Here is a 24,716-nt window from a genome sequence, read left to right on the forward strand (position 1 = left end):
TGGCCCCAGTATAGAGCGGGCTAGCCACACCTCCAGCTAGGTAGCCAATGTCATTAGGCACACACAGTCTACATAGGACATGACCACACACAAGACCATTCTTTCAAGTTTAGTTCCACCTAATTCATAGAAACAAACACAAAGTCAAGCAAATGAGGGGACCAAGGAATACGCTCCAAAGGAAAGAACAAGAAAAAAACCTCATAAAAGAACTAAATGAAACAGATAATCTATCTACCTGATAAAGAGTTCAAACTAATGGTCATAAAGACGCTCACCAGAGAGGAGAGAAGAATGGATGGACTCAGTGAGAACATCAACAAAGAAACAGAAAACTTAAAGAAGAACCAATCAGAGTTTAGAAGTGCAAATACTTATGAACCCAAGGAGGTCCACACCACTACACATACTAATTAAAATGTCAAAGAGGAAAGATAAAAAAGTAGTTCCTTACTCAGAACTATGCAGTTAAAAGCTCAGAGAGTAGGCACGAAAACCTACATTAAATAACAAGCCCTCTGTGACCATGTGCTTACTAAAGTTTTTGAAGAGCTATTTGATATTAGAATGACAGAATTTAAATTCCTTAAGGTTGCTTAATGCATGTACCAATTTATGTGTATACAGTGGTGTTGAGGAGTGATAGATGGGGTGGAAGAGTACTAAAGTATGATAGACCGGACAGTGTGGGAACTACTTATGAAAATGACAGTTTCCTTGAGGGTGGACAGTGTGACAATCAGGACAATAGAGAAAAAGATATATGAACAGGCACTGGCTACTAAAATGTCTTATGGTAAAAATAAACAAACAAATAAATAAAATGTCTTATGCTTATGCTGCTTGATGGCTGTGGTTTACTACATAACTCCTTCTGTGAAATAAACCCTATTATGGTGATAGTTTTCAAAAACTATTACGAGAAATAAAGTAGACTGAAGCATATAATGTAAAACATGTACTTAAATTTGACCAATTCCTAAAAGTAATAGTTGTTGTTTTTAGGAGTGTGGTATCCTCTGAAAGCCCAAATATCTCTTGATTCACTATTCTGTATACTTTTTATCACCACCAGTCACTCTCAAACCTATATATAACTTTAACTAACAAGCTGTAGCCACTAGGTTAAACAATTTAATTAAACTAGCAGTTTATCTTATTTCTTAAATTTCTTATCTTCAGTGACATTAGTCCTGGAATTTCTCTCTTCAGAAAAATAAACTTGAAATATAAGACAATATATATACTGAAGGCTTTCTACTCTATTAAAATCTGCCGCTAATGTTAAGCTTATCTATTAAAGAGAATGTTTGTGAAAAATAAAATACATATTGCAATCAAAAGTATTGAATAAAAAATGCCTATAGTTGGGGCACCCGGTGGCTCAGTCAGTTAAGGCTCCCACTCTTGATTTCAGCTCAGGTCATGATCTCAAGGTTGTAACAGGAAACTGCTAAACTAATGAATGAAATCAAATAACTAAGTAAATGGAGAGACATTCCATGTTTCCATGGATAGGGAAATTCAATTGAATTGACAAACTCAATTGTCATGATGTCAGTTCTTCCCAACTTGATCTACACATTCAATGCAATCCCAATTAAAAAATGAGGAGGTTGTTTTATGGATATCAACAAATTGATTCTAAGGTTTATATTGAGAGGTAAAAGACCCAGAATAGCCAATACAATACTGAAGAACAAAGTTGGAGGACTGATGATACCCTACTTCAAGACTTATTTATAAAGGTAAAGTAATAAAGACAAGGCTGTATTGGTGAAGGAATAGAACAAATATATCAAGAGAACAGAATAGAGAGCAAAGAAATAGACCCACATAAGTATAGTCAACTGATCTTTGACAAAGGAGTATAGGTAGTACAATGGAGTGAAGATAGTCCCATCAACAAATGGTGCTGGAACAACTGGACATCCACATGCAAAAAAAAAAAAAAAAAATTGAATCTAGACATACACTTTGTATCTTTCACAAAGATTAACTCAAAATGGATCACAGGCCTAAACATAAAATACAAAATTGTAAAATTCCTAAAGATTAACATAGGTGAATACCTAGGTGACCCTGAGTATGGTAATGCCTTTTTAAAACACCATAGTCATGATCCATGAAAGAAATAATTGGTAAGCTAGATTTTGTTAAAATTAAACTCTGCTCTGTGAAAGACAATATCAAAAGAATTAAAAGACAAACCGTAGATTGGGAAAAAATATTTGTAAAAGACATCTGATAAAGGACTATTATCCAGAATATACAAAGACCTTTTGAAACTCAACAAAAAGAAAACTAATAATTTGATTAAAAATGAGCCAAATAACTTAACCAACACCTCACCAAAGGAGATACATAGATAATAAAAAACAAGCATATGAAAAGATGCCCCATATCATAGATCATCAGGAAAATACAAATTAAAACAGGATACCACTACACACCTATTAGAATGGCCAAATTCTGGAACACTGACAACAGCGAATGCTGGTGAGGATGAACAACAGGAACTCTCATACACTGCTGGTGGGAATACAAAATGGTACAGCCACTTTGGAAGACAAGTTTGGCAGTTTCTTACAAAACTAAACACGCTCTTACCAAACATTTCAGTAATTGTGCTCCTTGCTATTTACCCAAAGGATGTGAAAACTTACATCTACAAAAAAACGTGCGCAAGGATGTTTACAACAGCTTTATTCATAGTTGTCAAAGCTGGGAAGCAACCAAGATGTCCTTCAGTAGATGAATGTATAACTAAACTGGTACATCCAGACAATGGAATATTATTCAGCACTAAAAAGAAACAAGCTATCAAGCTATGAAAAGACATGGTGGAACCTTAAATGCATTATTACTAAGTGAAAGAAGCCAATCTGAAAAGGCTATATACACTGTATAATTCCAACTATATGACATTGTGAAAAAGAAAAAACAATGACAACATATAAAAAAATCAGTGGTTTCCAGAAGTGAGGGGTGAGGGGAGGAGATGAATAGGTGAAGCACAGAGGACTTTTGGGGCAGATGAAAATAAATATTCTGTATGATATTTTAATGATGTATAACATTATATATTTATCCAGACCCATACATTATATAACACCAATAGTGAGCCCTAAGATAAACTATGGACTTTGAGTGTTTATGATGTACTACTGTAGGTTCATCCTTGTTTTGTTTTGTTTTAAAAAAGGTACCATTTTGGTGAGTAATGTTTTTTGTTTTATTTTTGGGTAATGCTGATAATGGGGGAAGCTATGCACATACGGGGATGGGGATATAATGGGAAATGTCTGTACTTCTCTCTCAATATTGCTATAAACCTAAAATGGCTTTAAAAAATAAAGTCTTGGGATCCCTGGGTGGGTCAGTGGTTTAGCACCTGCCTTCAGCCCAAGGTGTGATCCTGGAGTCCTGGGATCAAGTCCCACATTGGGCTCCCTGCATGGAGCCTGCTTCTCTCTCTGCCTGCCTGTGTCTCTGCCTCTCTCTCTCTCTCTCTCTGTGTCTCTCATGAATAAGTAAATAGAATCTTAAAAAAATAAAGTCTTGAAAAACTAACACTCCACATTTAATTCAAAATATAATTGTTTCATTAAAATGAAACATACTTTATAATATATACTGTCAATTACTGGTACATAGTCATTATCATTTTTAGGTCTTACAACTTACTGTTGTTTCTTGCGCAATAAATTTTTAAAAAGTAACATTTTCACATAACTTTTTGAAAAACAAAGTCCAGACTCTGCTAACCAATTCTTCTTCTGTCCTCATCTTATCATTTCAGTTTCAGCAATAGGAACACTTACCAGATACAGTACATATCCCCATTCTGGAGCTGTGGAATAAGAAAGGATTCACAGAGTTGCAAGGCTAACATAGTCTTGCCTTCTTTTTCAGTGTTACAGATGATATCAATCCCACTCTTACAATCAGTTTTCAATAAATGCTACAAGAGGAAAAGAAAAATCAGTTCATATCAACTAAAAATATCTAAAAAGGCTATTGCATTAAATATATAAAGTTGACATTCAAGAAAAAATTAGATTTCTGGTTTTCTTCTACAAAGACAATGATACAGAAATATTTTCATAGTTTTACTATGTAGCACCTACAGTTTCATGACTACTTTTAATCCCATTAATGTCCATAACTTGTAGATAAATAGGTTCTATTATTAGGAAAAGATTAATTATTTCACCTTAAAAAAAAAACCAAAATAACAAACATGAGCATTTAATTTCTTAGTATTTTATTTAAAAGGCAATACTTGATAAAAGTATTTACCAAAAAAGTGCTGAATTAAATTTTTCTTTAAAATGATTCTCAGTTTTTATTTAACCTTTTATTTGTCACATAAGAAGCTCAACATGAAAAATGCTTATTGATGTTTTGTTAATTTCATCATTTATTAATATCAGATTGTCTAATTCAACAGAAGCTCAAAGAATGGTGCCAATGAGAACACATCTAGATAACGTATTCTTAAAATCTTTGCTGTTACTGTAAAAGGAATTTAATAAGAATGGGCTACCTTTTTTTTTTTTTGGTAAGGTTAAAAGAGGAATAGGCAAATATAATCTCAAACAATACCTCCCGGAATAGCTGATCTTCTACAGGTGACATAAACAGACATGTGAAGAGTGCTTGATGGAAGTACAAGTCTTTGCTGATTTCTGGGTGATTTATACAAGATTTAATAAGAGCCATTGCTTCAGGTATGCGTTCACAAGCAATTAGGTATCTGGCACGCAGTTCAAAAAACAGCGGATTTTCAGAACTTAAATATTTGTTCACTATATTAAAAAGAAAATACTCTTATTACTCTTAAGAAAAGATTCTCAAAGTTGTTTGAAATTTTGCCACTAACATGTAGTATCTAATTAGATTAAGTAGTTATTTAATTAGCATTTTCCTCAGTACGAGTTTGTGAAAAGAATTCTCAGTTATATGATTGGAAAAATGAAAATAAGAACACCACCAAAACAGTGCTCAAGAATAATCTATTGATTTCTTTTCAGTCTAAAAAGTGAAAAAAAATTTAAAAGGAAAATAAAATGAAATATTCTCTTTTCAGTTCACTAATATGTTAAAATGTTTCAGATAAATAGGGTCTGGAATTTCTAATCTATTATATGCTTTATTATTTTACTGCCCAATATTTTCATTACTCGAAGATTAAAAGGCTGAATCCTGATTTGTCAGTAAAACCACACTAATTTATATTAACTATAGAGAAAAGTAATTTAATTAATGAAAATGTAATATATTTTATTATATATATATTAATAGTAGTGCCAATAGGACTGCTTATTAATATATGCTCATTTGTCACTAAGAATAATTACTAATACTTGCTTTTACACAATTTAAAAATATATAAACACCTTTTATCTACATAAGTTTATTTAGACCTAACAACAACCTATGGCAGGTATCATACTTCTTTCACAGATCACAAAACTGAGTCTCAGAGAGGTCAAATGACTTGCCCAAGAACAAAGAACAAGCTGGTAGAGGAGGAACAATGACCCATATTTCAAATCCAAAGTGTTTTTATTAGTTGTGTATGTTTAATCAGTAGCTCCTAAAATGCCTATGAGTGATGTTTTATTTGGGCTTCAACGTTTGCCTTACAATTCTGTTTACTATATATGATAAGCAGACAGTGATTTGTATAGCTATTACAAAGATAAACTTCAAACTAGTCTTCACCCTTATAGTCACCAACTAGAGGAGAGTCATCCATGTTAATCACGCCCCAGAGCAACTTTTCCCAAAATGAGGTATGCTAGTGGAGGTATGAAAGGAGTATTTACATAAGGACTAGAAAGAGAGAGAGAGATGCCATCAGCCCTCATACCAACAACAGATTTGTACTAACTCCTAGTCAGAAAAGCTTCAAAGCTTCCCTAAAAGTCCAAACTTTCTTCTCCTTTGTTCTCACTCCTTTTGAAACTCTTTGTCTAGGTCCTGACTGCTCTGGCCACATTCCCCAGTCTCCTCATAGTTTTCTTCAGTCTATCACTGTCCCCGCCTTCCCTATATGGACTCTCAATACTTTTCTTCAGTGATCCAACCCTTTCTCTTCAGTTACAGTTTCCTCCCTCTTCAGTTTTTTTATTCCTTTCTGAAACCTTCACATCAAGTTCCAGTCTCCTTTGTATTCTCCTGGGTATTTACCACTAAACCACTGTCATATATACCATAGCTCTCTCCTCCTACTCTGATCCTACCCCTCCTTTCCATCCCACCACTTTGCACTACTTCTCATCTTCATCTTCTCTCACATCTTTGTCACAGTCCTCCACATTTGTATCTGGGGTTGGCTTGCTCTTAAGCTGAAGAAGCATAGCCCCTTCTCCACTCAGCTCTACCCAAAGCCCACCTGCAATCCTTAACCTAAGACAAATGGAAAGATCCTAACCTGCTCAGCATACTATGTGGTATGAAGTATCCTCACTGGACCAAGGCCTGAATGGTTCCAAGGCTAGGAAGCCTTATCTTTTCTTTTGCCATCTTATTACTGCACTCCATGGGCTCTCCATGCTTTCAAATGTTCTCCAGTTTTTTGCTTATACTACTGCTGAGTTTACATTCTAGGTTTGATGATCCAAAATGTTCTGGGGCTCAAGAATTATATGGCAAACATTTTTAAAAAGAAAAGTAATTGACAGCCTCCTGCCTCAAAAGGAAATTTTGGCCCACAGGAAACACTGTGGATCTAAGATGAAGAGGAGGTGATATCAAAGAAGTATGCAGGGCACTAAGGGAATATGAGATAAAACTGAATTTCTACTAATGGATAAAGTTTGGGAAATACTGCTCCAGAGTATCTGGAATTGAAATTTACTTATTCATTTACTTATTTACTTATTTACTTATTCATTCAACTAATCACTCATTCACTTACACATTCAACTAATCACTCATTCACTTACACATGGTCATTCATTCAGTTAACAAATACTTATATTGAGCACCTACTTTGTACCAGGCACTGGGCTGGGTACAGGATATATAGTAGTGGTGATAAAAATTGGCAGAGTTCCAGCCCTCACAGAGTTTCCTGTATAAGGGAGATTCCATGTGCTTAAGCAGGGTGTTTTTTTAAGGGTGTTTGTTCCTACTTAAATAGATTTTTAAAATATAACAAGTGGTGAAAACCAACTCTTAGTAACATTTGAATAGTAAAAGTGTTAACACTCTGAATTCCCATTAGAATACATGGGAAGTTACTGGAAATAAATGTACCTAGTCTGGTGTCAAAAGTCATTCTTGGGCTAGGTTAGTATAACAATTTAAATACATTTCATGTGAAAATACATTACTCTTATTCAGTATTAGAAGATAAAGAGAAATCACTATTACTGCTCTAATTAGAAATGAAATTGCGCTTGCTTCTCACAAATGTTGGTTTTGATTTTGAGTCTCCTGAAGTACCTATCTCCTGAGATGCTGGCTGGGCTTTAAGAACAGCTTGCAACACTGGATCTTCCCATGGGCCACCATCTCTAATGATTCGAGTCACCAGTTCCAGATTCACATTTCCATATCTGCGGAGGTGATTCTGGCATTCCTAGGAGAGAAAAATCATTTTGGCTTTGTGAATTTAAAGGGGTTAAAAACTAAACTTGATCATCCTTGTCAATAAAATGACTGATGGTCAATGAGGCAGCTATTAAATTATAAGAGAAAGGGTTGCTATAGTAACCTAAGTAGGGTGTCAAAACCCCATCAGTACACAAATAGGCTTTAATGCCAAAGGTTACAGAGTTTTTACATAATTGGACTTAGAAAATCCAATTACAGTAGGGATGAAGTGTAACCCAAGGGAAAAACTTAAGGGATGCATCATTTCTAGGCAAAGAACCAGGTTGCAAAACCTAAGGGAAAAACTTACAGGATGCATCATTTCTAGGAAAAGAACCAGGTTGCAAAAATGTAAAACTTAAATGTTCAGTTAAATTTATGTGAAGGCTCATAAAGCTTCTGTTAACAATGGCAAGCAAGAGCCTGACTATAAGAAGGAGGTAGAGGGGTTCCTGTCCAATACAGTTTGGGGTTGGCAGATAGACACAGGTCCCTTGCTCTGATCCCAAATGTAAACTCTAAGTTGTGGTGAAAGGCTGGATGGAAGATGGAAATTCTATTGCATTTTGTTGTGTTAGCAGATTTGTAATCTTGGGATGAAGAAATGGTAGACTGAAGGAATGAATCCAACCTATAATAAGAAAACTTCACATTTGTTTTAAGATAAAGAAGTATTGATAAGTTGGGCATTAATTGATCATTTGTCCATGCATTTTTCTGGGATGTTTTTAAGATGTTTGAAATGTTTTTATAGAATGTTATATTAAACTCGTGATTATAATATGAATTATGTAACAAGTTTGTAAACAAATCTTAGTAATTAGGAGAATTTGGCTGACTGAATTTAAATGTATAAAATTTAGATTTATAAAATTTAATTGTTTGATTATGCTTTTTAAATTCATTATATACCTTGGTATTGTTTTTGTAACTGTTTCAGGGAATTTAATGGATAATTTTAAAAGATTAACTGAAGATTTAGTGAAGGTATGACTAGATTTATTTTTTAAATGCATACACTGAGCTTACAGCCTTAAAAAAAAAATTAGATATTGCAATTAACAATGTTAAAAATCTGAATAAATTGCACATAAATTAAAACAAAAACAACTGCCAAATTTCTTTGTGCTCAAAATATCCCTCTGACATTAAAAACATTGTAACAGTTATAAAGCAAAGTTTCAGTATAAAACAATACATCATTACAAATTTTACTTATGACATAAATCATCAGGCTACATATTCAAAGTGGCAATAAACACTTTGCTTTATGTGTCATGTTCTTTAAGTGGCATCTATATACCACTTTTTATTCCTTGTTAAAATACACAAAAAAGAGGTTTTATTTGTTTTATAAGACAAGGCAGTAGAAGAAATCAAGTTTCAAGATAAATATTTAGTCAAAGAAGTCAAAGGATCATTAAATCATAACATGAAAATAAATACCTTCTTAAAGTTATTTAGAATATTCCCAAATTAGAATGAGCAAGCAAGCAAGCAAGCAAACAAACAAAAACTTTATAAATTATGGGCAAGTTACTTAACCTCTCTGTGCTCCTTCAGTTAACTAACTCATCTGCAGAATGGATACTAAAAAACCTACTTCACAGGATTGTTGTGAGGTTTAAATATACTGAAAAATGCTTGGTACAGTGCCTGGCACATTGTAAGCACTTCATAAATGTTACCATTATTTCTTCTAGTATTTTTAAACAATTTTTAACAAATACCTTAGCATAAAATTAATTTATATTTCCATGTGTCAAGCATGTTATAGCATTCTCAAAAAGAAGGTATAAAGTTTTTGATCAGCCATGATATGTTTTACACACATGGAACATAGTAACAATCTGTGGTAACAGCTTTATGATTTAAAACAATCAATTTCAAAAATAAAATAAAATAAATAAATAAATAAATAAATAAAATAAAATAAAATAGATAAAACAATCAATTTCAAACCTAAAGGTAAACAAACATACTACAAACTCCTATGTTACTTTAGACACGTATACTACTACTGCTAAAATTCAACTACTATAAGCTGGCTCTTGGTCCAATAGAAGCACAAGAAATAAGGTGAGCTGGATGCTAACCCCTGAATCACTGGTGAGCTTTGGCTTGCTGCTGAGCTCTTGGACAACCCATGTTTCTAGCTGTCTTAGTGTAGATAAGGTATTAGTATTGTGGGACCTATAACTGGACTTAGGCCCAAGTAAAGATATGGTGCAATAGATCTATTGCTAATTTCCTAAATATGGCTGAGAAATAAGAAATACTTGGAGGTCTTGTTAAAAAACAGATTCCCAGACACCAATTCAAACATATTCAATCAAAATTTCTAGAGGGAAACCCTGAAAAACAGTATATTTAATAACCCCCAACCCACAGACAACTTTGGCAAACTTTTCAATTGTACCTTTTCTACATTTAGAGTGTACTTTCATAAATATTAATACTAGAAATTATATACTGGTACTCCTATTGACCCTTCTGGGGTCAATAATTAGCCAATTAGCTAATTAGCCAATTAGCTGAAGTTCATTTTTCTAAGATAAAATTTATAAGGTAGAGTTTTGATTTTTTTTGTGTATGTGCACTTCTTGAGCCAAGTACACCATATTTTGGAGACCACTTTTATGGGAAATAGTTCTGGACAGAAATAGAGATGAAAAGTATATTTCATTTTGGCCTACTTAAAAAGACATAGGATGAAAGAGAACAAGTAAGTCTGTAAATATCTTTTGGCTCCTCATTCCTTAAGTAGTATGGTGGCTTCTGTGGATGATATACAACTTAAAAGCCTTGAAAGTGATAAAGGAAGCACTTAAACCACGGTAGAATTCACAAGTTATCTTTCCTGTATGTGTGTATGTGTGTATATATATATTTTAGAATGCTTAATTAAAAACCTGTACCTGTATATTAACCTGGTCCTTTATTAAGTCGTCCATCTACTATCAATGATATTCACCACAACAATGCTAAATATAATTCCCTCAGAAACTTCCATTCAACCTTGTGTTTTTGCCAAAGGTAGAGAGAAAACACAACTCCTTCCCTCACTCTTTTTTCGGAATCTATTGTGATTTGTTCTATTGTGCCTTTTGGGGACACCTGGATGGCTCAGTAGTTGAGTGTCTTCCTTCCGCCAAGGGTGTGATCCTGGAGTTGCAGGATCAAGTACTGCATTAGGCTCCCTGCAGGGAGCCTGCTTCTCCCTCTGCCTAGGTGTCTGCCTCTCATGAATATTGTGCATTTTGTTCCAGAAGAATTTTCTTCCCTGAACTTGCTGCCTCTTTAGAACTGACACCTACAACATGTCTGCAAAGCTGTAGACCAGTTTTCTGTCCATTCTATATACCTGATCTGAACTCTTCAGCAGCTTATAGGATGACTTTTTTTTCATAACATGAAATTCTTAATGTCCCAACTTCATATTTAAGGACCTCTGGATATACCTCCCTATAACCTATATACCTCCCATTCACCTATTGTACATGAATCCTTTCCTCTAGTGTCATGTCTTCCATGTCTCTTAGATTCATCATGCACTTTCGTGCTTATGCTTTTCTCATTATCACTCTCTTTCTCCTTCAACTTCATATAAACCTATCTAAATCCTCCCATAAACCAATCTAAATCTTTTCCTATCTTTTCATAGTCCTACTTTTCCCTCAGAACCCTCTGCTAGCTACCTCAATCCATAATAAGCTTAATTCCTTCTCCTGCCATACTAAAAATCAGTTCCAGTCCACTCTTGGTATTTATTATAAGAGGAGGCCTTGTATTATTAAGGGTTGACATCTTACTTCTTAGGTAATCAAAAGCTTCTTCAAACAGAGCCAAGAAAGGAAAGGTATACCAGAGAAACTAAATTCTCAATAATTAGCTCTTTAATCAAAATAGGGTTTTATGGAAGTCCATGTAACCAGAAGCACTATGAAATATTTATCTCATACTGAATGAAATGCAGGTTCCAGAGTAAAATTACACTACCATGTCAAATTCAATCATAAAACAAGCTATTGTAGAAAATCAAAGCAAAAATATTTGAAAAAGGTCTTCAATGTGGTTAATGTTATAGAAACAGAGCTTTTAAAATAGTAAAACCTTTACAATACTTTGAAATAAGATACAATCATATTTAATATCACACTTCCATTGGTTATCTTATGGCAAAGCATTTCAAAAGTTGTAAAATTTAAAGATATTACATAGTTTTCTTTTATAAAAAGACAATATCACACATTTGCTGTTCTTTTCTGCAGTAAGTTCCTAAGGAATATTTACCTGTTTTAAAAAGTAAGCATTGTGAGTTTGCTCATATAAAGTAAACAGGACAGTGTTAACTGTGAAAAGGTTACTACTTTTCAAAGAAAATTCTTATGGAGAAAATAATTTTAAATGATTGTTTGGAAGTGTTTGCATTTTTACATCTTTGCAGTTGCCAAAAATCAGTGTGTCACCTATAATGTTTGTATCTGTGCCTGGAGCATTTTTTTTTTGTGCCTGGGGCATTTTAATGGGTTTTCAATTCATACGTTAAAAATGGTTAGTATCAAGAAAACACTGATTTCAGTAACAGTAGTAGTCAAATGTTGACAACTCTAAATTCGGTGAAAGGAATTTAAAACTAAGTATCATAGTTTATAAGATTTTTCATTTGTATCTACCAAAGGTATCTTTACACCTATGACAGCTACTAAACCCAAGTATCAAAGTAAACTGAACTTAAAATCAGACTATGAATTAATATATGACCTAGTTTTAAAATTTTTCATAATAAAACATTTAATCTCACTGCTGTCATTAGTTTTTACAGTTAAAACATTACTTTGCTTTTATCTTTTTAAATTGTTTATGTTTTAATGTATATAAGTACATGTACATAAATATACACATATTGATAAGTATATATTTTTTTAAAACCTGGATTGCTGTCCTATCAAAAGTCTAGATATCCCTGGTTTTATGTATTATTTGTTTTTATATTGGATTTGGAATCAAATATTAAACTCACTGTCTTCTACTAATCTTAATATTATGTCAATTTTATTTATTATCTGATGTGCTTCTTCCTGTTATTACTAGTGTTACACTAGTAACTTAGGCCTAAGCCTAGGCTTTCATCTGCTATCATTTAGATAACCCCATTAATTTCTTCTTCTTCTCTCTCCCCAGTAAATCTTTAGAAGATCTCAAAATTTAGAACACAAAGCATTTTATAAAGATAGTAGTATAAATGAAACATTTCTTTAGGGGAGCATGGCTGGCTCAGTTGGAAGAGCACGTAACCCTTGATCTCAAGCTCCATGTTGGATCTAGAGATTACATAAGTAAAACTTAAAAAAAGACTTCTTTAAACCTATTGTTTTGACATCTATATTACTGAAAACACATGCTTATAACAATTCATAGAACAGATTAAGTGTAATACTGGTTGAAGCTAAGACTTAGGTCCTTCTACTTCTATATAAACCTCAAATCCATCAGAGCTTAATTTTCTGATCTGTAAAATAAGGTATTATGGGATTAAACAATTTCTAAGGTGACGCCCAATCTCAAAGTTATAAAAATGCATGAATGCCTATAAATTACATAAATCTGATTTTTAAAAATAATTAGAATCATGTACTTAGTGAAGTATTTAAGATGCCCCATTTGTGAACTTCAGAAAAAATGAATATTTAAATATAAGTAATTGTTCCCTTTTTAATAAACATGATTACATTCTAATACATGTAAAAAATCTTAAGGAGTAAATGTAAATGATACTTAAATTAGCAATTGAAGTTTTTTTTTTTTTTTTTTTATGTGCTGCCGAAGCGAGCATAGCAATTGGGAGTTTTATCTGAAGGGGAGGCCAGTCATAAGTACAGCAAAACCTTCAACTGAGAGTATAACCAAATTTCAGAATTGGTGATTGCCATGCTAATGAAAGCAAACCCTATTAACACTTTCAATTGGTAAAGAAATAATATAGCCAACAGAGAAGTACTATTGTTATGGTTCTAACCTATAAGACAGACCCTGAAGCAGAATTAAGGTGTGCACAGGATTTACTTGAATACAGGTTTCCACACAAAGAAATAAATATAAAATCTGATTCAACAGATTTAACGTGATTTAACAGGTCACGTTCTGGCAACACAACAAACTGTGTAAGTTAATCTTCAATAAATGCTGAATGGATGAATGACTGAATCTCTGTGTCCTTGCTTTCATCATGTATTAAAGTTAGGTTGGACTTAATGACATTTACTGTTCTTTACAGCTAAATTTTCTATAATTTAGTATTTTATCTGGGAAAACAAACTACTCCAAGTACTAATATGTCCATAATTCTAGTTATTATGTATTAGGACACTATAGAATCATCTTTCAGTGATCAATGAATACCTTAATGACCCTGATGTGCTTTCAGAGGTATTTTCAAAGCATTAAGCAAAATCACTGATTTTGAAGGCACTTGCCTGTTCATGACAACACAAAATTGTAAGATGCTCAGAACATAAGATCTTTGTTTATAGTTGGATAATATGGTATGAATAACTATCAATTCACAAGGTTTAATGCCTGCTTTTGAGATGACCATCATCCTTTGTGTCAGGGTATACTGGCCTTTCCTGAGATATGCAACTTATTGATGCTGACAGCCCTTTGTCTTAGAGACTTGCTCTTGGTTCCTTGAGCTTAACTGTCTCAAGTTTATTTATTACATTATGCTTGAAATAACTCTGGCTCTTAAATCCCTTCAAAACGATTACAGAACTTCAACAGTTGGGGTAAAGTGTTTCCTTCTCAGATTATTAAAAAAAATACATTGAGAAAGTGAAAATATTTGAGGTGGTAATATATAAGAATTATTAATAGGAGTAACAATTTCAAACATAAAAATGACAGTGAAAAAATACCAAAGCTTTAGCCATTTCAACACAAGATTTATCTAAGGAATATAATTTTTATGAAATGATTTCAGAATATGCAACCTTAATTTTAACATCAATCTTTTTCACTCCCAAGTGCTAAATATGTGGCATACTTGTCAAGTATGTTCCTTTCATAGATAGTGAAATCTTTTTCCTTATACTTTTCTCACCATTAAGGAGACTTCAATTTCTCTTTTTTCTAACACTGTCAGAGTAGAATCCACAAGTAAATATTTAGTGGTTTCATCCCATAAATGCATTGGTTGATCTGTCCTTCATTTCACTGTACAGTAGTAACCAATGGACCATGAGGTAAATTTCAGAAACTATACCTCATTGTTTCTTGTTTTGTAGAGGTCAACAAAGGGATTTTTTTTTTAAAGAAAAAAATGTCTATGGACTTCTTTATCCTTCATTTGTGTTGCCAAACCTAGGAATACTGTGGGCTAAGACTACTAAGTGCTAGAGACAAAGGAATGAAAATAGCCTCTACCCATGAGATCTAATGGCATAGCTGGAGAGACGTATCAAACCACAAATAGAATACAGAGGGATTAGTGTCTCAGTAACAGTAAAAAAACTTGTGGTGGAGGAAGTGGGGTGGCATCATATGTAGTCAAAATGAATTGAGTAGAGACAGGAGAAAACTTCTATTAGAGAAGAAAAGAATATGTGAACACAATTTTGAAACTACTCCTTAAAATGTCTTGCTATTATTAAGTTGATATGATTGTATTCTTGAAAAGCCTTTTTTTTTTTAAGATATTTATTTATTTATTTATTTATTTATTTATTTATTTATTTATTTATTTGACAGAGAGAGAAGGACAATGAGTGCACAAGCAGGGGGAGCTATAGATGGAGAAGCAGGCTACCCCAAGCAGGACCCCAATGAGGGGCTTGATTCCAGGACTCTGCCATCATGGCCTGGGCTGAAGGCAGTTGCTCGACTGACTGAACCATCCAGGTGCCCCTCTTGAAAAGCCTTTTAACCAGTATTACAAAGGTAGTTTGAATACCAAGATTTTTTTCCAAATAGTCTAGGCAGAGAACATAGTCCAGAAGGTTTTAGTAGAAAGTCAATTCTTCATATTAGGGGTTCCTGGGTGGCTCAGTGGGTTAAGTATCCAACTCTTGATTTCAGGTCAGGTCATGATCTCAGGGTTGTGAGCATGGAGCCCAACACTCAGCAGGGAGTCTGCTTGAGATTCTTTCTCTCCCTCTCCCTGTGCTCCTCTCCCCCATGGGTACTTCTCAGACAGGTGCTCTCTCTCTCTCTCTCTCTCTCAAATAGAATATATCTTTTAAACTTCTCATATTAGCTAAAAATAAAATTGGGGCGGTATACTGGGTTATAATGCCAATGAATATATACTCCGACTTCTTGGGGAAAATCAACTCTTGCCCCAGTGAAACAGATAGACATGACAATTTATTTAAACTTCTCTCCTGTGGCTGGTTCTTTTACTTTTGATTCCTTTTGTTCTCCTTTTAAGGTGCTATTGCAATAAGATAGGGTTGGGCCTCCTCCTATATGGGAGGTTATATCCCTATCTCCTCCCATTAGTTTCCCCCAATTATCCAAAGAAGGACACGCATATTAAAAAATAGGGTAGAGTCTCAGGAAGGAAAGCTTAACTAAGGCCTACTTCTATTCTGAACAAAAAAGATCTTTGTGATTTAGACATTGACCCCAGGGATGAGGATAGAGTTTTCACTGAGGTCAGGGCAGGCTTATTAAAACAACCACAAACCTAAGGCTTTTGGATTATTGGTTGGCATTTTGGTGACTACTCTTGGGTCATATTCTTCTTCTTCTTCTTCTTCTTCTTCTTCTTCTTCTTCTTCTTCTTTTTTTAAACTGGGAGTGAGGAGGCTTTATAACAATCTATTTGTCTCTTGATTTATAAAAGTAATACATGTTCTTGGTTAAATTTTAAAAAAAGCAAGAAAGATAAAATACAGACCAATCAATCTATCTATCACTGGGCACTAGTACTTGCATCTTCCAAAAATATTTAAAATTCTACCTAGAATGAAGTTATCTTCTTTCTATAGCCTGTTCTTTCTCCTATAATCACCTTTCTTTCCCCTATGATCAGTGCCCACTTAGTGAATGGCACTACTCTATATGGTTACTTCAGCTTAAATGCCCCCAAATATACCTGATTCTTCATCTCCCTTACCTCCATCCAATCAATACCATAATCTGAGAATTTAGTTCCATATCGTTATGTGTGCACTTGTGTTTTCTTTTTCCAGAATCATTCCTAACACATTAACAGAATTTTCATTATAGCCATATTAACAACAGTCTACTAATTTTTGCTTGTTTCCTCATGTTAGTCCTATTTTTAAATTCTAAAACAATTCTATTTGTAAATTCTTTGTTTTGACCATTTCTAAATCAGCTGGCATACTTTTTTTTTTCTGATAAAAGACTTGTAGTTGCTTTGTTTCTCTAGTATTTGGACTATTTCTTTCTGTTGCCCTCTCTCATAAATTCTAGGGCTTAGGAGCTGTATTATTAAATATTTTTCCCTTGAAAAACTTGATAGACATTAATTTATTCTGGTATTTGTTACAATGGAGAAATTCATCGCCAGCCTGATTTTATTTTTTCCTTTGTTAGGATCCTGTTTTACAGGAGTCCTGCATTTGTAGGAACTTTCCCTTATCCTGAAAATTGAAGACTACAAGATATGGCTGCACATAACTATGAATTGAAAATATGTTTTTAGAGATCTTTTTCCTTCACTAACTCATTTTTTTTTCTGGAGCGAATCTACTGTTAATCGCCTACTTTTAATTTAGTAGTTTCATCTCCATACAATATTTTACCTCTGTAGCTACTCTAGGTTAGTCCCTTCTTTTCAACTTCACTTCGTTTCAAGGAGGATACCCTTGAGCTCAACCACAGAAATAAAACTGGATCTTTTTTTTTCAACTGTCCTCTCATCTTAACCAAGTAACTGATGGTAAATGGCATTAATCTCTTTATCCTAGAATAGCTAGATCAGAGAGCTAATTTTATTATTTTACTAATGGGTAAATAGGTTTTTGTTGACTCCTTTAAGTTCAACCAAGATAGAAGGGAAAAGTTGTAAATTTAATTTGTCAGATCAATGGCCCATGAGGCAGTAAAGAGGAAGCTACACTGGGAGATAGCCATACCCCTTTGCAAAACTTTCTAACCTCTGTATACTGCAGCAGGCTGCATTTAGTTTGGGTCACAGTCTCATTTTCTCAGTGGCTTTGTGGAGAGCCATACATTCCATTTTTAATGTTTACAGCTTAGTTACATTAGTATTCCTGTTCTGTATGCTCTGCTCCACACCTGGTGCACTTTCAAGAATGAGATTGGCCATATACCTAATGCCCATCTGGTATTTCTTCCAGTCCCCACTGTTACAAGCTGATAGGGGTAGGGGGCATTACTGGGTCGCATTTGGAAGGTCTTCCCCTCTCCTTCCCCTATTTAATCACATTCAGTTAATCAAATATTTTTTGGCCTATTACTCCAGATGGATTCATCTTTGAGTGCTTGATACAGATCCTGATCCTAGTTTCCAACATTCATAAGGAATTTTGTTCTCATGTTATTTTTGTCATTTCATTGAGAATCTAAATTTTATTTTATTACATTAATGGGATTTGGAGACCCAGTGTATGAAATCAATCACAGGCCTATGGAAAGCTCACCAATGGACAGATTAAAAATAATAATGAGATAGGTGCATCATATAAGAAATGTGCCATCTTCTTTTTTCAGTAAAGAAAAATTATTGGAAGATAAAAAATTAAGAAAGCAAGCTTTAAGAAGCCAGCAAATGGAACATCTGGCTCTAAGAATGAAATTTCCTCTTGGAATAAGGTAGAAGAAAAATTATAGTCAGTCAATAACAAGATTTAAAATTTCTATTTAAGCAGTTCAGATTTTAGGAGATCAGAAATTAATTGAACAAATAAGAATAAACTCAAGGGCCATGTTTTGGTATTACTGTGCAAACAGAAATCCAGGTAGTATGACTTCAGAGCCCACACCATGACAGGAGGGATAACTAAAATCCAGCAAGGAATGTTAATCCCTGTTAACTCAAATTGTGATCCAGAGGCAAGCACCAGAGGCATCACTTCTGAGCTTGGTGTAGACTCTCAGGCCCCTACCCCAGAATTACTGAATCAATACGTGCATTTTAACAAGATTCCCAGGTACATTAAAGTATGAGCAGCATTATGTTTGTACTACTTATGGTAGAGGAGAAAGCACAAGATCTGAAGCTGGTACAAATCTTTATGAAAGATAGATAGTAATAAACCACTTGGGGAAATAGGGTTTGCATTAGAAAATATAAAAACAGGGCAATCTGGGTGGCTCAGTGATTTAGCACCACCTTCGGCCCAGGGCATGATCCTGGAGACCTGGGGTTGAGTCCCCTGTTGGGCTCCCTGCATGGAGCCTGCTTCTCCCTCTGCCTGTGTCTCTATCTCTCTGTCTCTCTGTTTCTCATGAATAAATAAATAAAATCTTAAAAAAAAAAAAAAAGAAAATATAAAAACACTTCAAAAAGTGATACTGGGACTATCACGGGACTATCAAATATAAGCCAAAGGCTGGGGAATTTACAAACCTTAGCAAATGCAAGAGTTTAGGGAATTGTATATGATGACCTACATGTTGGCCCTTCCTGGGTCCCTAAGGGCACAGGCTGGAAACACCAAATAGCAGATCGGCTTAGAAAATGGAGGATGAAAGGTGGCGAAATCTCTCCTAAGAGGCAGGAGTTAGAGGCTCAAGAAAATTCAGAGTAGGAAGAAAGAAGCCAGAAGTAGGAAAAAGCCACAGCAACAAAGTGGCAGAAGTGGCATAGAGATTTTAAAAACAAAAGAGAACAAAAGGAAGGGTGAGCTTTAGAAATTGAGCAGGCGATAGAACAGGGTACAAAACCAAGAACTCTTTCCTAAGGAATTATTTTAATAAACTGTATGGAAACCCTGCTCTAAATAAACAAACAAATAAAATTATCCCTTCACAGATGTTATGATTTCACATATTTAAAACAGAATTCAATATTATCTCTCATCTCTCTACAAACACTGCTTCAGAAGTTCCCATTATCAGTGCTCAGTTAACATCTTCATGAGGCATTTCCTGACTATCTCATTTAATACTGAAATTTCCTTCCCGAATACCACCATGCTAGCACTCCCTATCTCCCTGGCCTGCTTCATTTTCAAGGGAGTCATTTGTCACTTTCTAAAATACTCTTACATTTACAAAAATTTGATTTATAGTCTTTCTGTCTCCACAATAGGAGGGTTTTTCTGGTTGTGGTTACTACCGTTTTTCCCAGAGCTCAGTGCCTAGTATATACTAGAGACTCAATAAATATTTGCTTAATAAAAATTCAAGGATGGATTGCCAAGAACACAAGCGACAAAGAAAAAGTGGAGTGGAAAATTACAAAGTCTTAAATAGTGAATATAGACTTCAGTTAGAGCGTAAGCTCCATAAGGAGGTGCCTGGCTGGTTCAGTTGGAAAATCAAGGGACTCTTGATCTCAGGGTCATGAGTTCAAGCCCCATACAGTGTGTAGATTACCAAAATAAATTAATAAATAAAATAAACAAAAAAAATTAAGCTCCATGAAAATAAGTATTTTTACTCTTTTGCTAAATATAAGGATGGATAAAGTAGAATGTTTAATATAAGTATTATTGATTCAAAGAGGAGTTTTTTTTTTTTTAGATAAGATGCATTTTTTTGTTTTTTTGTTTTTTACTATTTCTACAACTCTAAAATCAGAGTATGTTTTATAAGTAATGCTATCTTAGAATCCAAGTCAGCCTGGTAATGGTCACAATGTAGTTGTCATTCTGTATCCATGGAGATTCAAAGAGACAGCATGAAAACTTGCAGTAAGGTATATTGGTGATTCAGAATAAAATCCAAAAGACTAGCAGAGTACTTGTTTAATCTTAGGAAGCAAATGCTATGGGAGGAGTATATATCAGGTAATTGATGTAATTTAACAATACTTAAGCAGGAGTCAAAAGCTAGCTGGTTAAACAGAACCATAAAACCAGCTTAAGCTTTTAAAAGCCTAGTGCCAGTGGCTTTTAGTTCTTTCATCAATAATTTTAGGAACTGCTACCTCATCAATACTTTTGATGGCACTGAGACAAAATGGGGTAGAAAAACAATGACTGAGTGGAAAAACAAATCTAGAGTCAGATTCGAATGTGAAGAAGTTTTAGATATATCTTAGCCAGTTAAGTCTGCTTCTAATTTGCCTATTTCTATGTACGTACCAGAGTAAGCAATCATAAAAATCTATTTTAATACAGTCTAAAAGCTCTCTTTCAGTAAGTATAAAAATTCTAGGTGAGAGAAAAGATTGCATACTTTTATGTTACTGTGCTGATCTCCTTCCTAAAGATTGACAGTAATACTCCTAGTTGACCATAATCTCTCCTATTAACACATAATAGGAATATAAAATGTCTGAACACTTCACCCCTAGAGGGAGCTCAAAGTACATCTTTCCTTATTCTACCTCAAAGAATAATGAGATAAAGACAAGGACACATTACTGAGCCACAGTTACTAGTTACTGTTTCTCAAGTAAATGGTAAAAAGATCAAATGTTCTTGGGTCTACAGATGAGGTCTTGGATCTTTTTCATTCTTTTGGATTTACTCTTTCCTTTTATATAGCACCTGCCAAAAAATAAAAAATAAAAAAATAAAAAAAAATAAATCACCTCCTATCTGGGGAAGACTATTGAGAAAATCAGGATATAGCCAAAGGGTCCAAGTGACAAGGAGACAGGCTACGCAGGAAGAGTCCTTTTATACTAGGGCTGAATTCTACACAGGCTTTGAAACCAAAGCCTGGAGCAATAAAAATGTGAGTATATGTGCCAGATGTGCTTAGAAATCTACAAGGGTGGTAGCAGTAGGCTCTGGTCTAGCAAATGTGGAATTAGAATCTTAATTTGAACTGCTTTTAGAAATACAGCTAGAAGTTAATTTTAAGAACCTTCTTTTTCCTCCTAGTAAAATATATGGGATCCTAAGCATTGCCATCTTACTAAGTATAAAAACTTAGAAGCAATAAATAACCAATATACCATTTTTAGGGGGAGAATAAGGCATGTGTTAAATGTAGACAAAATGTGAAGGAGTAAACTGTTTTACCTGGAATGATCCGAGAATATCCTTTAAGGGCTCTTCATAAAACTCATCTCTTCCAAAGAACAACAGCAACTCAAAGAAGCTCCTAGAAAGAATAAGTGAATAATAATTTCCACTGCTTCTTTAATTTTTTTTGCCCCAATTTGAAATATTTTCAAGACATAAAAGCTATGTAATATCAGGTATTTTGTTTCAAAATAGCCAGATTTGAATCATTATACTGATCATTTAAGATTTATGTTAGAGGACACCTGGGTGGCTCAGTGCATGATCCTGGTCCAGGGATCGAGTCCCATATGGGCTCCCTGTGAGAAGCCTGCTTCTCCCTCTGTCTATGTCTCTGCCCCTCTATCTCTAGGTCTCTCATGAATAAATAAAATCTTTAAAAATAGAAAAAAAGATTTATGTCAGGTTTTCGGTAAAGTTTTAATAGAAATGTCTTCAAAGAAAATACAAAGAAAGAAATATACTGAAGTTCTAGAACTATAGAATGAACAGTTATATTACTCATGCCTACCACTGTTCACACACAAGACAAAAAAAAAAAATGTAGTGATATACCAGGTGGCAAAAATGTTGCTACATATGTCAAGATGATTTAAAATGGGTCCATTTTAATGGATAAAATTAACACAAAAGTATAAGAAAGTTAGAGTCACTGTGAAACTCAGCCAACATTTATATTATAGCAATATCACCAATTAGGTATCTTATAAGTGACACAGGAGTTCTCAAACTCTAGGCTTACCTTGATTATCCCACTCATGACAGACTGCCCAAAATCTGTGGTTCTTCCTTCTTAAATAATTGTTTTTGGGGGATCCCTGGGTGGCGCAACGGTTTGGCGCCTGCCTTTGGCCCAGGGCGCGATCCTGGAGACCCGGGATCGAATCCCACATCGGGCTCCCGGTGCATGGGGCCTGCTTCTCCCTCTGCCTGTGTCTCTGCCTCTCTCTCTCTCTCTCTCTCTGTGACTATCATAAATAAATTTAAAAAAATTAAAAAAAAATAATAATTGTTTTTGGAAAATGTTGTTACTAAATACTTTATGTGTCTTTAATACTTCATAATTCATACAGGAAAAAAATGACTTATTTTCTAATCATGAGCATGAAAAACTATGAAAATTATTTAATATTACTTAGTAATCCAAAAGTAGGGCAAAATGACAAATACCTCAAAATCTTTAGCTTTTAATTTACTGACAAGGCACTCAACTAGGAATACCTAAAGTTGTATTTTTTAATCACCTTTTGCCTTTAATCCGTATTAATCTCTCTAAGAATAGTTTTTAGCATGCAAACATAGCTATGGGACTATAGAGCTTTAAAAAATCATATAAAAGTCCCAAGTGTGGGACACCTTGGCTCAGTGGTTGGGCACCCGCCTTCAGCTCAGGTCGTGATCCTGGGATCCAGGATAGAGTTCCACGTCCCATTTTGGGCTCCCTGCGAGGAGCCTGCTTCTCCCTCTGCCTGTGTCTCTGCCTCTCTCTCTCTCTCTGTCTGTCTGTGTCTCATGAATAAATAAATAAATCTTTAAAAAAAAGTCCCAAGTGTCACACAATAATTACAAAGACTCTTCTAAATATAATAACCATGCCTCATAAACATTTTATAAAAATTTCACTACTTAAAAATTTTAAATGTCAACAGACCAAAAAGCATAAATGTAGTCAAAGCAAATGATACACTGAGAAAGAATCTTTGTTGATTTCCTTCATGAAAAAGCTTTAACAGCTGATTTTTACTTTTTTTTATTTTTTACTTTTTGTTGTTTTTTTTTAAGTAGGAACCACACTGGGTGTGAATTTCAATGCCAGGTTTGAACTTAAGACCCTGAGATCAAGACCTGAGCTGAGATCACAAGTCAGACACACCCACTGAGCCATCCAGATGCCTCTGACAAGTAATTTTTAAAGAGTTAACAACCTGGCAAAACACTGGGAGAGGACTACTTCACAGTAAAGAAATACAAGTGAATTTTTTTCTCAAATATGAAAAGATGTTCTACTTTACTCAAATAAGTAAAATTTTATAAAGATGAAATACCTTTTCTATCATATTTACAAAAATGAAAATGTTGATTTATTCTAGGACGACTCTGATGTATAGAAATAGTCTCTGATATCTTGTTGGAGGGATGGTAAGAGGTACTTTCAAAGGGAAACACAGTTAATTGTTATCAGAAAATGTATGATGCTCCCACAATCATTTGACTTAGCAATTCCACTTATAGAACTAAAGCAGCCAGATACACACACATTAGCTCAAATAGGGATATCCATCCATAAATGATTTACAATAGCAAAAGAATAGAAACATACTAAATGTCTACCACAGGGGACTGGGAAAATGAATTACAATACACCCAAACAATGAAGTATAATGCAAATGTTAATGAGAATACATATACAAATATGTGTGTGTGTGTGTGTGTGTATTATATATACATATGTAACTAGATAAGGGGAAATTCCAAGATATACTGTTAAGAAAAGATGCAGAAATACATTAATTACACTATCATTTGTGGGAAGGAAGGGAGGGGTAGAAGGCACATGAATACCAACTATCTAGAGGGATATGAGACAAACTGGTAAAAGCAGCTGACCACATAAGTAAAACAGAATTTGGGTGGCAGGAATATAAAGAATTGTTTTGCATTATTAACCTTTTTGCAATTATTTATTTTACTATCAGTGAATATGAAAAAAACCCCATCAGTGTACCTCTGCAATCTTCTCTATCCTTATTAACAAACCATTTATTCACATTTACTTCATTTTTAAGCTTCTAATAGACCCTTCCTATCTCCAGTCTTGCTATTCCACACTTAAAGTCCATGCTCAATATAGCTGCCATTTTATTGTTCTAAGATACAGAATGATTTGACTATTTAACAGACATTGCAAACTGCTGTCTGGATTGTACCATTTAAAGCAAAGATCTTCAGCTTTATTCAGTTGTTAATATTTAA

At 34.2% G+C, this 24,716-nt stretch overlaps 1 protein-coding gene and 1 long non-coding RNA gene across 7 annotated transcripts in view; one reads left to right on the plus strand and one right to left on the minus strand.

The window, feature by feature from the left end:
• Nucleotides 1-24,716, minus strand: part of ZNF654 (zinc finger protein 654) — a 92,957-nt gene that overhangs the window by 15,829 nt on the left and 52,412 nt on the right. For 2 of the 5 annotated variants that reach the window (XM_038581164.1, XM_038581163.1), the window contains exons 3-6: nt 21,741-21,822; nt 7,459-7,594; nt 4,609-4,811; nt 3,825-3,964 (exon numbers count right to left, since the gene is read on the minus strand). In XM_038581164.1, coding sequence (XP_038437092.1) covers nt 3,825-3,964; nt 4,609-4,811; nt 7,459-7,594; nt 21,741-21,822 — 561 coding nt within the window. The other 3 variants (XM_038581166.1, XM_038581167.1, XM_038581165.1) reach the window with 3 other exon arrangements.
• Nucleotides 20,424-24,716, plus strand: part of LOC102151670 — a 41,496-nt gene continuing 37,203 nt past the window's right edge. For both annotated transcript variants that reach the window (XR_005382034.1, XR_005382033.1), the window contains exon 1: nt 20,424-20,555. This is a non-coding gene — a long non-coding RNA (uncharacterized LOC102151670). The remainder of the gene's footprint in view (nt 20,556-24,716) is intronic.

This window comes from Canis lupus, chromosome 31, assembly GCF_011100685.1.
Source record: "Canis lupus familiaris isolate Mischka breed German Shepherd chromosome 31, alternate assembly UU_Cfam_GSD_1.0, whole genome shotgun sequence".
Lineage (NCBI taxonomy): Eukaryota > Metazoa > Chordata > Mammalia > Carnivora > Canidae > Canis > Canis lupus.